At 47.8% G+C, this 17,461-nt stretch overlaps 1 protein-coding gene across 1 annotated transcript in view; it reads left to right on the plus strand.

Annotated features, from left to right (window-relative positions):
• Window positions 1–3,095: 3,095 nt before the first annotated feature.
• The window catches only part of LOC126507598 (guanylate cyclase soluble subunit beta-2-like), a 58,652-nt gene continuing 44,286 nt past the window's right edge, over window positions 3,096–17,461 (plus strand). The window contains exons 1-3 of the mRNA XM_050152161.1: window positions 3,096–3,113; window positions 3,721–3,794; window positions 14,032–14,126. Coding sequence (XP_050008118.1) covers window positions 3,111–3,113; window positions 3,721–3,794; window positions 14,032–14,126 — 172 coding nt within the window. The 5' untranslated portion in view covers window positions 3,096–3,110. The remainder of the gene's footprint in view (window positions 3,114–3,720; window positions 3,795–14,031; window positions 14,127–17,461) is intronic.

The raw sequence follows: 17,461 nt of genomic DNA on the forward strand, positions 1-17,461 counted from the left end.
CCTTGAGGTGTTAGCCACGCCAGGGGAGATCAAGAAGCACACAAAGCTAGCCAAATGCACATGCAAAACACTCAACAAAACCAGCTGAGGGCGGGGTTTTTGAGCTGATCCTCGCCCCTGATACATACTTCTAATTTATATTGTTAAACAATAGCTAAAGTTTACTTGAGTGTGTGGTATCTTGCCTTTCCCCGCTGTCCTATGAACAATGAAAGTTTCTCCTTGCACAGAACAGTAAGATTGTCGTGCTGGGTCAGCGTTCATCTTACCAGAAGTGCACCTGACGAAGCTGTGTTTATAAATGTCCGCTTAAAAGAAAGGATAATGTCTGATTCGAGTGTACCGGGAAGAGGGCAAATGTCAAAATGGCAGACACAGCAGAAGGAAGGCGTGCTTTATGACCCGGTGCGTGTGGAGTTTGAGAGCAAGCAAAACCATCCCAAGTCCAGGGAAGAGAGCAGTGGAAAGCTGGGGACCAGCTGGCAGAGACGGGGCACCAAGGGAATTTGCTTGACAATAGAGACACTCATATCTGGGTCTGAATAATGCTGGCATATACATTTGCCAGAATTCGCAGGACAGTTCACTTCAGAGTAACAAAAGGCAACCATAAAAAAAAAAAAAAAAACTGTCCCAGAATATACAGGACGCCCATGATGTCATGGGAAAGGAAGGGCTCTTTCCATACAGTAACAAGTCCTTCTTGGCTGCTTGAGCAATTGACAAACACATGAAATGTCAGCTAATCTCGACAGCTCCACAACCCGGGCACGGCTTTCTTCGTGCACACGCTGTCTGTCTTTTCAAATGTTTACGGAGTATTTACAAAGAGTCGTCCTTTGGGTGGCAGTTGTAATTAGGGAAACTGGCAGAGAAAATTAACACATACCATAAAAGAGGGATAATTAGGCCTCTGCCATATACAATATTATTATCAAATGGCAGTTGCCCTGGAGTCCGATTGGCTCATACACACTGGCCTCGTAAGGAAGCTCCTCCCTTCCACATTACTCTGGTTATGAAGCTGCCACGTTCCACGGATGATGGGCCATATGGTACTTAACATCAGAATGAAAATGAGCTTGTGCTTTTTGTGCGAGATGCTGAAAATTATTAGAAAATCAGAAAGCCTAATTCCCACCAAGTTCCTGAGACCCGCCATCTGCTTCATGAAAAAGAAAGGGGGAGGGTTTTTTTTTTTTTAAGAAAACCATTTACTTATTGTGAAGTGTGAGTATTTGTATGTTTGAAGAAACAGAGTGGGGGGCGTGGGCTATAACGGGGAGCCAGAGCAAGCCCATTTGGCAGGGCCGAAAGAGCTGTCAGCTGAACGTGGTGGGAAGGGTCTGGGGAGCGTAATTATGGAAGTCGTCTACTCTGGAGGCGGTTTCTCAGGACCACATGTCCCCTCTACATAGGAGCAGCTCGGACTCACCGATCTTTTGCAAATCTGCAAAATCACTATTTTGTAGTGAGGAGGGGCTTCCCGGGGTCCTGGTGTCCCTGAGAGTCTGGCCTCTCTGTAGAGTGGATGGCGAGAGTGAAGAGAGGGGATCAAGGAGCCGGAGGAAGTCAACGATGGGGATGCCAGGAAAGCTTTCTCAGGGAAGCTGCAGCTGTGTGGGAGGGGGCTCTGGAGAGGAGAATGTGAGGGGTACCCACCCCTTGCCAGGCTGGAGCTCCCGAGACCCATGGCCAGTTGTCTTCAGGAGAGCTCCAGGGTCTGTCTGGACAGACGTCAGTGAACCAGCGCGGCCTCCTCATGACCAAGGTCATGAGACGCTGTCTTAACCGAATGTCACATTTGAGTGGCTGCCAGGGACCTCTATGCTGTGTGTCCAGGAGGGTCTAACACACCCTCCTCCTTCAGTTTATTGCATTTATTTATCCGTCCTCTTGTGTTTGCGCCACAGTTACCAGGTCCACTGGAACAGCCTCAGGCAACACTCATGGGATCCGGTTAGCGGCTGGATTTCTCATCTGTAACCCCAAGAGACACTCAGGAAGTAGACTTCGGGCCAACAGCTTACCTGAGCCCTCAATATAGCAGTGATTCAGTGGTTCAGTGGGAGAAGAAAGTTTTCAGGCCCCAGGGGACGCCACATCGATAGCATTACATGGTCAAGTGCTGGTCCAGGCAGGCATTTCTTGGATGTCACCCAAAGGGGTTTCATTAGAGGCCTCCCAGCAGAGACTCTCCTGTAAGAGGCCGCCTTCCTGAGGGATGCAGGGGTCCTCTTGAAGCCAAGTTCAGGGTTCTGGGAATGCGCTTGTGACCTGGCATCCAGAAACAGCGGTGCTGCAGGGAGCCCCCATTCTCCTCAGTCCTCAAACACGCTGTGTGCAAAGCGGCTCTGTCAAACAGCAGACAGGAATTTCTGCGTCTGTTTCTCAGAATGAACCAGGCACACCGTTGATCTCAGGATTTAGGGCTGGAGACAGGCAGATCAAGGCCACCTTGGTCAATCTAGTGAGTTCCAGGACAGCCAAGGCTACATAAAGACCCTGTCTTGGAAGGAAGGAAGGAAGAAAGAAAGAAAGGAAGGAAGGAAGGAAGGAAGAAAAGAAAGAGGGAGGGAGGGAAGGAGGGAGGGAGGGAGGAAGATACCAGCCATCCTCTATGGAGGGAGGGCACACACTGCAGAACCAGCAGGAAGAGTCACCAGTCACCAGAGTCTTGAGGGCGTGGCAGGACTGTGGCTCTCTTTCCCTTCAAGTCCCCCAACTCGCCACACACAAGTGGCAAGGCCGTCTGGCCAGCCTCCTGGAGTTCTACCAGTCTCTGCTGTATGGGCTACAGCCTCCATGGGGAGAGCATGGCACCAGGCTACTGTGTTGACACTCAGGGGGACGCTTCAGGCTTCACACTTAACTCCTGAGAGCTTAGCTCAGGAGATGTGCACCCCGCTGGGGTGGCAGGTGGCAGGTCCTGATGCTCCCAACAGCAACAGCCTAGCCTTTTAGTCCTTGGGCAGGGTTCAGCAGAAGGCCGTGGCTAGTTCTAACTTCATTGTGGAATTATCTCCACGGCCGCAAGACAGCTTCCAGAGACTCAACAAGCCAGGACACAGGGTGTGCAGCCTGCTCCTGGAGACACATCACTGGACATCATGGTAAGCAGCGAGCGGTGGCCTCTGTTCCTAGATTCATTTTTTAAAGACTTTATTTGTTTATTATATATGTATTTTTCTGTCTACAGGCCAGGAGAGGACACCAGATCTCATTACAGATGATGTGAGCCATCATGTGGTTGCTGGGAATTGAACTCAGGACCTTTGGAAGAATAGTCGATGCTCTTAACCTCTGAGCCATCTCTCCAGCCCCTAGGTTCATTTTTATAAAGAAAAAACAATTTGTACTTTTAGTAATTTCTTGGACCTGATGTGAAGTATGTACCCTTAGTCTTCCAATGTTCAATTTAACACCTTTGAACCTTTCATCTAACAAAAGAAACTTCCTATTCAAAGTGGGGCCCCACCTTCTGAAGATGTAAGATTGGAACTCCAGCTCCCACAACCCCTGTATGCACTCTACCAGCCTCTGGCTGCTCAGTTTTTCCTCCACCAGGAAAGGGTGATAGCTAGTACTCAGTGACTAGAGAACCGCAGAAAAGCCACAGTCAGCTCCCGAGGGCCACACCCACCTGCAGATACCCACAGGAAAGCTAGGCCTAAGGTGGCATGCTTCATTTTCCAAATTTTCTCTCCTTTTGTGTTCTAGTATGGATTCATCAACACCTGTCTGCAGTCTCTTGTGACGGAGAAGTTTGGTGAAGAGACATGGGAAAAACTGAAGTAAGTGCATCAAAAAAGAGTGAAGTACCTCGTGAGCGTCTACGTGGTCCGCTGTTGTACATCAGTAGGAAGGTGAAGCACCCTGTGGGCTTCCACGTGGTTTGCTGTTTGTTTTCTTTCGTTTTGAAGGGTTCCAGTATTTTACTGATTGTTTTTTTGGTTTTTCGAGACAGGGTTTCTCTGTGGTTTTGGAGCCTGTCCTGGAACTAGCTCTTGTAGACCAGGCTGGTCTCGAACTCACAGAGATCCGCCTGCCTCTGCCTCCCAAGTGCTGGGATTAAAGGCGTGCGCCACCACCACCCGGCTATTTTACTGATTTCTTGATGAGAGAGTCAATTGAGTGGATAACTGTACCCTTCTAATTCTCAGGGAGTTTTAGTGACTTGGAGACACTTCAACATACTAGCTAGATACAGAAAAAACTCCTTAAACCATATCTGGGTTTTGTGCAACTGTGTCCATGTGTGAGTATGTGGTTACATGTGTATTGTTTGCATGGAGAGGTCAGAGATCCATCAGGTATCTTCCTCAATCTCTCCCACTGTCTTTTTTGAGATAGAATATCTCACTAAACATGGAGCTCACTGATTTGACTAGACCGTTGGCCGACAAGTTCTAGGGACCTGCTTGCCTCTGTTTTCCCCCACCCCTATGCTTGAGTTACCGATGTGTACCACCATGCCCTGCTTTTATGTGGGTGTTAGGGATCCAAACTTAAGTCCTCGTGTTTGTGTGACAAACATTTTACTGACTGAGGCATCTTTTCAGCCCCCCATCTTCTCTATTCCTAAAGTAAGCGTTAAAAACAGGGTCCCCCAGATGTTGATAAGGATTCACAAGATGCTTGCATGAATTTCATGAATGAACTTCCATTGCACTCTTGTCTCTCTATTCTTATGTATCTCTCTCCTAACGGTAGGATAAAACTCAGGGCCTTGGACATGCTAGGTCCTTAGCGCTGGCCTACACCTGCTCATTCACCCTTTGTCATCCCTGATGAGAGAGCAAATCATGGGGAGAGGAAAGAGGGGGACAGGGAGGGAGTAGGAATAGAGCTCAGAGTCCTGGATGTGTCAGGCAAACACACTACTACTACTAAGCCATAGTGATTGGAAGCATCACCCCAGTCCCTGGTATCCATCCTAGGGGCGCAAATGGTGTGGAATGCTCCGTTTCAAACTCCCTCCCCTTCCCCCCAGAAGTTGCCTTGGTCCAGACTTGACCTCTGGGAAAGCCCACCAGATACTGACCCCTCCCGCAGGCTGTTTAGGCTCAAGCCAGGAAAAAGGAACACATGGTCTTGGGGTTTACATGGACTCCCCTCTTTCTTCCCCACCCCCATGCTCCAGTGCCACCTGGGAGTGCTGCATTTATTAAATGTGGGCATCTTTAACTCGGCCTAATCTGGTCTGATCTGAGTTATTTTGCATGGGCAGAGAGGCTCATCTTAAGATTTTTCCTAACACATAGCCTCCCGCCTTCCGAATTCTTCAGATAATTCTTAGTTTTCCCTTCCTGACTTCATCCAGGAGTTTCTTCCTTGATTCTGCCATTTACAACTCCAAATATTCCCTCGTTCAGTTTCTGTAATCTTCCTGGCTCCACACCTTCCAGTGTTACAGATTGGGGTCTAAAGGTCTCAGAAACCACCCAGTCCTCTAGAAGCAAAATGAGTGCAAAAATACGGAAGATAATTGGCTTCCCCAGTTAATCAATAACAGGTCATTTAAGACCACCTGGCACAGCTTCGCTTATTAAATCCCCCAAAATTTTACATGATGATAGCCAATTCTAGTTAAGTAAGCAGAAAAAAAATGGGAACTTGCCCATTGGCACTGACGGTCAGTGCAGTCCCGGGAGTCGAAAGCCCTGAAGATGAGCACACGCGTGATGCCGGAGCCGGCGTGTGAAAATCTGCTCTCTGCAAAGTATATAATCTTGTCCTGCATCGCACATGTGCGCATGTATGTGAGGAAAGATATGACATCGCCTTATGTGGAATAAGTTAGAAATTAAATTCTTTGGTTGTCAAAAACAAGTCAGCCAACAAATGGAATGAGACAAAATTTGTACCGTTCTATGTGATGCTTACAGCGTCTGTGAGGTTCACTGTCAAACTGTGGGACGCTATTGGGTTAAAAAGACCAAAGAGACAAATTAACTCATGTAACTACCAGATCAATCACACACAAAGCAAACATGTAAGACAAAGCTCAAAACAAGTAATAAGTGAATTTGGATTTTCTCTCAATACCTGTGAGCCAAATTCCCCCATCCCCTTTTTTCTATTTAACTTTTAAGAGGTTTTTCTTATTTTTTATTTAAACAAACCTAAAATGCTTAGTGCAATTTTTTCTCTCTACCTCCAGTTTCAAGTAAAGAAAAGCTGAGGAGGGAGTGCGTTACCTGTTAGCATGGGCTAAACTGAGGTGGAGGCAGGCACGACCCTGGGCTCTGTGGGCGCCTGCACTTGGGTGTTTGAAGGATCTTCCCGATCCAAACCAGCAATCATTTAGACCAAATATTTTCACTTCAAAAAGAAAGCAATGAAACTAACTAACTAAATAAATAAATAACCTGAGGCTTGGGCGGGCTAGGTAACCTGACTGACACCAACCTGCAAGTCAGGGACTAGGCCAGGAAACAAATATCAGCTTCAGTTTTGCCTCCCAAGGTGGGTAGGGGTAGGTACATGCATGTGGTCACCTGTAAGGGCCAGAAAAGGGCATTCAATCCCCTGAAGTTGAGACTGTAGGTGGCTGTGAGTCTTCCAGTATGAGCGTTGGAAACCAAACCCTGGTTCCCCGGAAGAGAAGCAGGTGTTCACTGCTGAGTCCTCTCTTCAGTGCCAGCATCCTATCTTCAAGGGCTCCATTGGGGAGCTGCCCCGGGGAGTACTGCCTGGATGACAGAGACTTTGTTTATAGCCATCGTGTGATGGAGGGCGAGTGTGGGGAGAACACGGGGAGAAACACCTCCTCCGCTGAGGACTTACTTTGCAGCAGACACCTTTTTATCAAAGCCTAACAAATACCCTGGAGAGCACATTGTTGTTTCCCCTTCCCTGAGAAGGAAACTGAGCCCTGGGAAGGCCCTTGTTGGAGGCTGTGTAGTAGATAGGCCCGACTAGTCTAGCTATGAAAAGAAAGCAAAAGCACTCTCTTTTAACCTACGCTTGTCTCCGGGTGACAACAGAGGAAATCTCTGTAAACACGCATTTACTGACCTCCATTGCTCTGTCTGGTGCTGTGGAAACACTGCAGGCCTAGTGAATCCAATAAATCAGTCACCCAGCCGATTTCACCATCAGCAGAGACCTTACCTTACAGACCTGGAATGTGGAAAGCAGGGCCTCACTGGTCCACAGCTCATGGGACGCTGAGACCATTGTCCCAGCACAGAATGGACATCCGTCAGTCACCTAAAGCTCTATGCCCATCTATCTCCCAGAAGATCTATGCCTGGGGGTTCCAGCCTTAGGAGGAAGAGGGGAGACAGTGAGCTCTTGCAGGCTATGAGGTGACCACTGAGTAGCGAGAGGAAACTCTGTGAGGAGCGATGTTAGTCCCAGAAGTTACTATATTGGGCTGTGAGTCTATATAGTTTAGGGCTACAGTTACTGGAGGGTCAAAGGTCAGAAATACGATCTACAGTCCACATGGCCCCGGCCGAGCATCTAACCACTCAGTGAACCAGGTGTCTTGTCATGAAAGAGTGCCCATTCCGTGTAGGATTATTGCAGGTCCCGAACGGGATGTGTAAGTCAGACACCCAACTTGCAGCAAGCACCCTGCAAACACTAGCTGCGGTCAGAAGTCATGGTTTGTTGTCAGTTTCTTTTCAAGATGGAAGCCTTGGGATTGGGAAATGGAGGGACCCTAGGGTGTGCAGTCTTCCAGACCAGACTTGAGTTGAGGCAATGCTGTTCAGATCTGTGTGTTCATGAGTCACTTGGCCCCATTCCCTAGATCTCTGATTCAGGACGAGAGAGGAATAACATGCCCACCCTCTGTGGTTGAGGAGAGGGCTGAGCAGAACAACACACCGAGGAATCTTGGAGGAACTTGGCCGTGTTCATCCCGCCTCCAAACACAGGTGCGGAGGAGGCCGCCACACCCAACCCTGTCAGAAACTGTCCCACTGCTCTGGTCACTGTGTCTCCACAGCCCCTTCCTTGTCCAGAGGCAGGGTTTCCTAAGGCCAGCACGTGTTGACGGACTCTTCTTTCAACCTGATCACCCTGGTGTCCAGTGCAGGCCATCATAGCCAGTGAGAGGGAAAGACTGAGTTTTGGGCCAACACTTGGTACCGTCTCATTTCCTGATTAGGACTAAGCTTGGCTGCCATTGTCAATCCTGCCTAGGAGAAAGGGAAGTTTTGGAAACTGCTAACACAGCCACCAGGGATTCGCTGAAGTCCTCAGAAGCAGAGGTAAACAGCAATATGCCGGCTGGCATCTGAGATGCACCGTCTAAAGCAGGCCTTGCACCCTCCCTTCCATCTCAAGGCTGCATTGATAGCATGGACAGACTGATTGGCTGAGCATCCCAAATCCAGGACGAAAGTGGGTTTATTAGTTTATGTGCAAACATACGGTAAGGACTTCCCTTCTTTGGATCCTTGGTGTGACTCATGATAGGCATCATGTCATTTCTTTGTGTCATCTCTTCCCACACCACTCTAAGTGGACAGGTTTCAGCATTTCCTGACACCAGAAAACCATGGATTCCAAATGATAAAGGCCTTTAAAAGAGGAGCATGGGATAATTAGTTGACTGACAACTTGATCGTATTACAAAATGCATAGGGCAGGGTTGAGGCACGCTTTTGGGTGTATCTGTGAGGATGTTTCCAGAGGGGATTAACTGATAGAAACTCCACACTGAACATAGGCGGTGCTGTTCCCTGGGCTAGGGGCAAAGACCAAATAAAAAGGGGATAAGGGGCTTGTGGCCTAAACATCTTCATTCATTTCCCTCTGACTCACCCAAATGTGAGCAGTCTCCTACTGCCAGGCCTGCACCGCTTACGTGGTCTCTCAGATTGTAATCAAGGATAAGCTACATCTTGCTAGGCATCTGGTCACATTTGAGAAAAATGACCAAAACAGAGCACACGTTTGCAGGGGGATTAAAGGAAGACCTCCGGGAGCAGAGGACTTAGCAAGACAATATTCAGGGTTTGTGTCATCAGGTTTTAGCAGGAGTGTCTGCTTAACCTAGACTTGAGGATGTGTTTACACGGTGTTTAGCAGTTTATGTGACTGCACAGGAAAAGCCAAGAGGAAGGCCTATTCGAGAAGCACAGCTAGCTGTGAAACTGGATTCATTTAGGGAAGACTATTAAAAAGAACTTCACAGAGCAGAAAATTCGGCTTACAAACATAAAAATCGAAACCGAGCCGAGATTGTTTGCTGCGCCGAAGGATCTCCTTTGGGCTGTGTTTAAACAACAAATTCCCTGGTGCTCTTAAAGCAGAATTTTTGCTGAAAGGGGAAAAAAAGCCATCAATTCCCATACAAAATTTAAGAAGAAATGATTAGGCAAAGTGAACTATGTCTCCAGACGTTATGACATAGATTATATTTTATATGGAATAATCAGAAACAGATGTGTGTCCCTCTCTGCTGGCCTTGCTGATTTTCCTCTCATATAGTCTAGATTTATAGGTTTCTAATTCCGAGCCACGCTTTTGTAACCTCCTGGCCTAAACCTCAACAGTGGAGGCAGCTGATAGTCTGGGAAGAGTGGGACCTTTGGGGTGAGCTTTGCCTCCACACTATGCCCAGATTGCTCACTGGCTGAGCTGGGCCGCTTTCTCCATGAGGCAGGAGCTTGCTCAGCTCCTAGCATGTGTCAAGCAGAGGTACAAGCATTGGGGAAGGAAGTGATGAGGAGACCCAGGGACTGTGTCAGGGAATGGAGTCTAGTGTGAGGAACAGAAAGCGAACAATAAACAAAACCTTTTCAGGTTGCTCAGAGGGCTATACAAACATAAAGCATTTGAAAGAGACTGAGACTGCCTAAAGATGTAGGTCTCCCTGTAGGGGTTAGAAACAGACTCTATGGAAAGGGAATGTGGTGTGGGACAAATGTCTATATTCTGTCAATTATATTTTAAATAAACGCTGATTGGCCAGTAGCCAGGCAGGAAGTATAGGCGGGACAACCAGACAGGAAGTAGGGGCAGGTCAAAGAGAACAGGATAATTTGGGGAAGAAGGAAGCCCATTCCTCTGCAGTCCTGACGAGACCACAGAAGAAGCAAGATATGACTGCCCCACTGAAAAAGTTACTGAGCCATGTGGCTAACACAGATAAGAATAATGGGCTAATATAAGTTGTAAGAGTTAATAAGAAGTCTGAGATACTAGACCAATCAGTTTATAGTTAATGTATACCTCTGTGTGATTTTTTTGGGGGGACTTAATGACTGCGGGGACCAGGCAGGGCAGAAAACTCAGACAACAGGAATCTATGAACTGGAAGGAAAGAGCCAACCTGGGTTAGGGAAGTGTGTGTGCTCCAGAAAGAGGGAACAGTCAATGTAAAAGATCTGAGGTAAGCTGAGCTTGGTGGGAAGCAACCACCACGCCTGGAGTATCACACATGTGCTGTCTGAGAGAAGGGTTTTAGGGACCAGAGCATCAATATGTGTAGACGATAGGAAGGCGTTGACATTTCTTTCCAGTGAGCACAGGTTACTAACCCCTGGGCCTCTTCACTCCCACTTACAAGTGAAGAGGATAAATGGCCCTGGTGGTGGGGTATTCACCAGAGGAGATGCTCAGACACAGGTTGAAATCAATAGAAAGTCTTGATTAGCTGGTAGGCAAATACACTGGGTGATCCGGCTCCCAGTGTGGCACCGAGCCTTTCTCAGCATGAACTTTTAAGTATAAGAGTTAATAAGAAGCCTGAGATAATAGGCCAACCTGTTTATAATTAATGTAAACTTCTGTGTGTTTCTTTGGGACTGAATGGCTGCAAGACCGGGTGGGACAGAAACCTCTGTCAACAATATTGGGGGCGAATTTAGCAGGATGAGAAACAGGCATTTTGAGGTCTGAAGCTTACTTGACTAGAGACTTTCCTTTATAAAAGTGGCTGGTGTGGGATGGAACAGCAGCAAGTTCAAGGTCTATGGGACTAGAGATGGAGTTCAACGTCAGGATGGGCAGCTTAGTGGGGCCCTGCCTCAAAACAAAAACAACAAAAGGGGGTAGGCGACAAGCCCAGTGGTGGAACACTAGCCAAAATACGGATCTCTTCCTGACTCTCGCAGCGAGGATAAGAGCCTCTGTTGATTTCTTTTATCAAAACTTCTGAGACTGAGATGGCCCTGTAGTTCAGTGGGTAGAGCCCTAGCATGGTTATGTGGATCCATACCTAACACCACATAAACTAGGCAGGGTGGCACATGCTTAAAATCCTTCTGCTCAGGAGGTAGAGACAGGAGGGTCAGAAGTTCAAAGTCATGCTCAGCTTTCTCTTGAGTTTGAGGCCATGCTAAGTTATAAGATTCTCTCTCTCTCTCTCTCTCTCTCTCTCTCACACACACACACACACACACACACACAAATCCTAAATCCTAAATTTTCTTTTAAGTATTTATCAGTTTTTATTTGCGTGTCAGGGACAGTGTCAGATATTGGAGATATGAAATCAAGGGACACAGCCTGGTCTTTAGACTTGGGAATGTAAGAAGCATCAGAGAGTCATTCATAGGTGTCAGGACTTGTCTATGCTCAGGCAGGTGCTGCAGGCGCTGGGGACCGTGGAGGGGGTGGATACATGAACATTCATGAGACTCACAATAACCAGAGGCCGTGGTTCTTAGAAAGACCAGAGTAAAGAGGAAGTAAGCTGGCCAGGTTAGAGGGAGTGGGCACCCTTCTGGTGGAGGGAGCCTGTGGAAGGCAGGGAAGGGATTGTGAGCAGCTAGAGGGGTCCAAGCAGCAGGGGGTTGACTGGGGAGTGTGGGAGGGAGGGAGGGCCAAAAATGTCTAGCTCAGTCTGGATGCTGCCAAGGACACTAGACGAACTGGGGAGTGTAGCACAGTTAATAAAAACCCAGAGACAGATATTGGGGTTCATCCTGAAGACCAGAAAAGCAAAGCAGCCAGCCACTGGCTCTTACCTCAACCTCAGTTCGAAAATAGCGATCCTGCCTCCAGGGAACCTCAGAATGAGACTGAGACTGAGAGCTGTCTCCCCCCATTTTATAATCCTCTCTAGTTCTGAGACTAAAGGTGTACACCACTACCATCTGGTTTCTATGGCAAACCAGTGTGGCTACTGCGATTAAAGATGTGTGTCACCACTGCCTGGTCTGCAAGGCTGGCCAGTGTCGCTGTTTTACTTTTCTGATCTTCAGGAAAGCTTTATTTATTAAAATACAAATGAAATGCCACTACAGGGGAGGGACGAACTAGAGGGACAGATGGTCAGGATGGGATATACACTCCAGTTTTCCTCATCTCCTTGTCCCCAGTACAGCTGTAGGCACACCTTACTACTGTAAGGGGTTCTGGAAAGAACGGCTTCCCAGTGCTTAAGTCCATCCCATTTCTGTGGCCCAAGACTTGCCTTGAAGAACTTCTCATTTCTCCTGGGACCTTTATAACTCACCCTGGACTCTAACAAACTATGACATCAGCTGAATAATGTGAGATCAGTCATTGGTCACCCGTTTCCTTTCTGTGTTGAATCTAGAAAGTATAGGGGAGCTGCAGTTTCTCAGCTTTGAGAAACAAGAGACAAGTGGTTAAAAGGTAACTCAGAGCCTGCCTGCGTTTTTTTGTTTTATTTTTATTTTTTTTTTTTGTGTGTGTGTGTGTTTGTTTTTCTCCTCAAGTTATTCTGAGCCAGGCAGCCAGGCCTGGCTTGCTGCATAGATAGTTTGGATAACACTAGGTGTTATTCACTAATGAGGAACCCTGGGTGTTCCAGTAAAATATCAACTAGTCAATGGCCTTTGAGTGTGGAGGTGAGACCATGCATGCATGTGTGTGTGTGTGTGTGTGTATGTGTGTGTGTGTGTGTAGATGAGTCTTTGCATGTGTGGAGGTGAGGCCCTGCATGTGTGGAGGTCTGTAGGTGAGCCCCTGCATGTGTGGAGGTGTGGAGCTGAGCCCCTGCTTGTGTGTCTGGCACTGACATCACATGTTGAGCGCCCCCTTCACGTCTCTTTCCACTTGCTCTCTCAAGTCCTGGTCTCTCTGAGGTGTCTCCCACTGTCGTTTTTCTTACCCCCTTCTTAGCAGAAGTTTGGTCATCTCATTTAAAATGTCTATTTGTTTATTTTTTGAATAAACTATTGGCCAGCACACTGTGTCCGGAAAGGATTTTGACAGATTATGTGTCCCAGTGTGCCGTGGCTGTGGTGACTGCTGCATGCAGCGTTAGAGACCCGGAATGAGGCCAGAAGTCCTAGCTGTTAGCATGTCTGCCACCCCAGCAACGTGTAGCATGTATACAAACCAGAAAACATCTGACCCTACAGTATTGTCAGCTCAGCCTGCAGGAAGGAAGGGACTGTGTGACCTGGACGGTGAAGTGGAGGTGCGGTGAGGACAGCCTCGGCCGCACAGAGCATACTCTGTAAGGGCCTGGGGTTTACATCGCCTCCCTTCGAGCCTTCATCTCAGGTTGTGGCCATGTATCAAGTCTAAATTAGGGTTCGGCCTGTTAGTTTTTGGTTCACAAGGCACCTGGTGGCCTGGGTGGAGAGGCCACTCCAACATAGTGGAGAATACCCCATTTTCATAGCAGTAGTGAGGGTTTGCAGCAACTCCACATCGGCCCCAGCCTCCTCATCTATTCCAGCTGCACGTTATAATTCTTAGAATCCCTTGGACCCAAACCAGGAATCCTGTAGGGAATCCAGAGACTCAGCTGCAGACCCAAGTACCCCTTGTCTGTTTGAGGATCCTCAGAATGTGCGTGTCAGGACCAGTGCCATTTTCTGGGATCCAGAAATAAAGGGCAAATGACCATAGCCACCCTCAAGGAGTCCAGCAGGGGTGGCGGTGGGTAGACTAGCCATCTTCATCTAAGCTGAGCCTATTCAGGCTCAAACTGGAGTCCAGAGGATGCGCTCGGCAGGAGTCAACACAGTCACAGTGCTTAGGGCCCAAAAGGCAATCCTTGCTGTACCAGACATTGCTGGGTCAGCGACTGTCCTGGGACTCAGCTCCCGCAGACCAGTGCTCAACTGCACTTGCTGCATCTTTCAGGGCTTCTGCAGAAGTGCAAGACGCCTTCATGACCTACACCGTGTACGACGACAGCATCACCATTAAGCTCATTCAAGAAGCCTGCAAGGTCCTGGGTAAGTCCAGAAAGGCTTGTTTGGGTTTTCTAAGGCTGTTATAAGAAGCAAACACCACAGTTGATTTCCCTCACTTCCGGTTGTTCTGCTATGAAGTTCCTGCAGACAAGGAAGTAGTAAATACAGACATTTGACCCCTAGGGGAAATATGGGGCTCAGCTTCTGTGTCATTGTCACAATTTCTGAGAAGCAACCAATGTGTAATGTTTATGTGAGTTTCTGTTTAAACACACACAGACCACACACACAGACACACAGACACACACACACATTCTGATACATACACAGACACACGCACATGCACACACAGAGACACACACATGACACATACACAAACACACACACAGACACACACACACATACACAATTCATCGACATTGTTTCAGTATTAAGAGTGTATAGTGTTCTTGCCAAGGAACCTAGTGCTACACCTACATTGGGAGCTTATCATTCCAGCTCTAGAATCCTAATGCCAGCATCCACATCGGGGCCACAGCTCTGGCTCTGGAGGGTCTAACACCCTCTTTTGGCATCCTATTGCAATGAGCTCACATGCATGTAGCCACACAGGGATACACATATACACATAATTAAAATAAGATATTTAAAGAAACCCACTAACCTCACGACAAATTGTGTCATAACATTATGTCTGAAAAAAGACAATAAAATGAAAATTTTCTGTAAGTCAGCATGTGGCAGCTTTCTTGTTCTCTGGGACGTTAGAGAGCTCTTCGACAGTGCACTTGGGCATTTTAAACAGCAGAATTACCAACAGAAATCAGAAAAACAAGAGCCTGGGTTGTAGTGAGCTTATGTGTTCACGAGAGCTGAAACAAGCGCATAGCACCCAGCCTCGTTTATTTTACCTAACAGCTTGGGAAAGGCGGGGTTTATTTGGTTTACACACCCTAACAACACAGGAGTGCTGCTGTCTTTTTGCTCAGGCTGCTTTCTTATGCAACCCAGGATCGTCTGCCCGCAGGGACACCACCTACAGTGAGCTGGGCCCTCGCTCATCAGGCCTCAACCAAGAAAATGCCTCACAGACACGGCTGAGTTTAGGTTCCCCTCTTTTAGCCAGTAGTAAAAATAGCAAATAATGCGGACCAACCGCATCGCACCATAAACTGAGTGATTTAAAACAGTAGCAATTTGCTCTGTCGTTATACAGGGTAGGAAGGTGAAAACCAAGAGGCTGGTGTATAATGCTGTCTCTGGAGATGCGAGGGGAGAATGCTTCCCTCTTTCAGTTTCTGGTGGCCCCAGGAGTGTGTGGTCTGTGGCAACATAACTCCAGTCTCTGTCTCCAGGCAGCTACCTCTTCTCTGCGTCTTAATTTCTCTGTCTCATAAGGATTCCACCCATCAGATTAGACTTAGGGGCACTCCTAAATGACTCTTATGTATGACCTTGAGTACATCTGCCCCAACTTGTTTCCCACGTAAGGCTGACATTCACAGGTTCTTGTGGACGTGAATTTTCAGGATGAGGGAGAGTATAGGACAAAAGAAAATTTTAGCTTTGTTTCTATTTCAAAGGTGGTGGCGCACGCCTTTCATCCCAACACTCGAGAGGCAGAGGCAGGTAGATCTCTGTGAGTTTGAGGCCAGCCAGGTCTACAGAGTGAGTTTCAGGACAGTCAGAGCTACTTTGGAAAAACCAAAAAATAAATATGTAAGACAAGTTAAGTAAACAGCCACAATTTTCTAGCTGGTCAAAGAAAAAGATCACCGTCTGCCCTCTAGGTTTGTTTAAGGTAGGAGGTAGCGCCTGTGGCAACATACAGTGTGGCTTTCACCACAGAACTATGCGCAGAAAGAATCCTTTCTTTCCTGGTCCACCCTTTCCTCACACTGTGGGAATCCGTGAGGATGTGAGATAGAATTTAGAGCCATTACAGGCAGGAGCATCAGCGTCTGTGCCCAGTACCTGGTCACCCAGGACAGAATTGTCACAAGTGTCTGGTTATGGAGCCTTCAGACTGGATCCCGTGTAGCTCATAAACGATCAAACAGCAGGACCTGTGGTTCGGGGCCAGTTTCACTGAGCCTTTGGTGCCTCAAACAGTAACTAGAATCTCAATGAGATAAGTGTCCAACAGTTACAGGTTAAATGCAGCCCCAGGTATGACAGTCACCTGTCCTGCAGGTGCCCCCGAAGAGCTTGGACAGCTAACTATGGCTGACCCCTCTTGGCTGTGAGGCTCAGCGTTTGCAGTGGGCAAGGTATTAAAGGTACTAAACTCGTTACCTTCTCTTTTGAGTCTAAAAAAAATTAAAAGTCTCTGATTAAAAGGGTTGAGGCAGAAAGAATATGAAAGAAGGGCCGAGAAAGAGTGACGTGGGCAGCCGTGGCAGGTGGGATCTCACAGCAGTTACAGTTGCCTGCCCAGAGTCTCCCCAAGTCTGGGCCTGTCACTGGCCCAACCTGGGTCAGGGAGGGACTCATGGGACCCGTACCCCACCTAGATAAGCCCTGGCCACTTGCTATCTGCACCTCCTGCTAGGAGGCAGGGTTGGGCCTAAGACTGGAACGGTCACATTGGAATGAGGGGACACTCCTTCCTTCAGCTTCCAGCACTCAGACTTTGCTCAGCCACCTATCTCGGACCCCTGCCAAGGCCTCTGGTGGTCCCTTCCTTTCATAGCTCTAGGCCCCTGCACACTCCTGGCAATCACAGCCACTAGCAGGGCAAGTTTGTGGCGGTGCACCTTGTCAGGGCAGCTGGCAGCCGCCTTTCTACATGGAGCCCTGGTTCAGGGCGGGTACTCTGTTCTGTGGGGTCAGGACACTAGGAACCTGACCACCGGCCTCACTTCCGCTCCCCATAGTGCCTTGCTTGACGCACAACCATAGGACTGCTCCTATCAGCTATCTTTGATACACCTGCTAAGGGGATTTTTTTTTAAGTCATTGTGTTGTTTATTTTATTGGGGGCGGGGGTGTCTCACTTTATAGCCCAGGCTGGCCTTGAACTCATGGTGAACCTCCTGGCTTAGCCTCTGAAGTACTAAGACTGTAGGCATTAGCCATCATGTCCGCTTAGACATGGCTTCCTTAAGTGGCTGGGAATAAGAGTGAGAGGAACCCCCTAAAACACGGGAAAATGCCACAACAATGTCTCATATCTTCTGGGCCAATCTAAAAGCACGAAAGGACAAAAAAATGAAAATGCATGATTGTGGTATGAAATATCCTTTCCCAAATCATATGGCCACATTCTTGCTTCTTTTTAAGATTAGTTATCAGTTTTTAAAATTTAAATATTTAAACATTTAGGGTTTCACCATTTCCACCCCATCCCCCCACCAAACATTTCTGTCCCCCACCCC

Source organism: Alexandromys fortis, unplaced genomic scaffold (genome assembly GCF_014885135.2).
Source record: "Alexandromys fortis isolate MF-2015 unplaced genomic scaffold, M_Fortis_MF-2015_v1.1 scaffold_75, whole genome shotgun sequence".
Taxonomy (NCBI): Eukaryota; Metazoa; Chordata; class Mammalia; order Rodentia; family Cricetidae; genus Alexandromys; species Alexandromys fortis.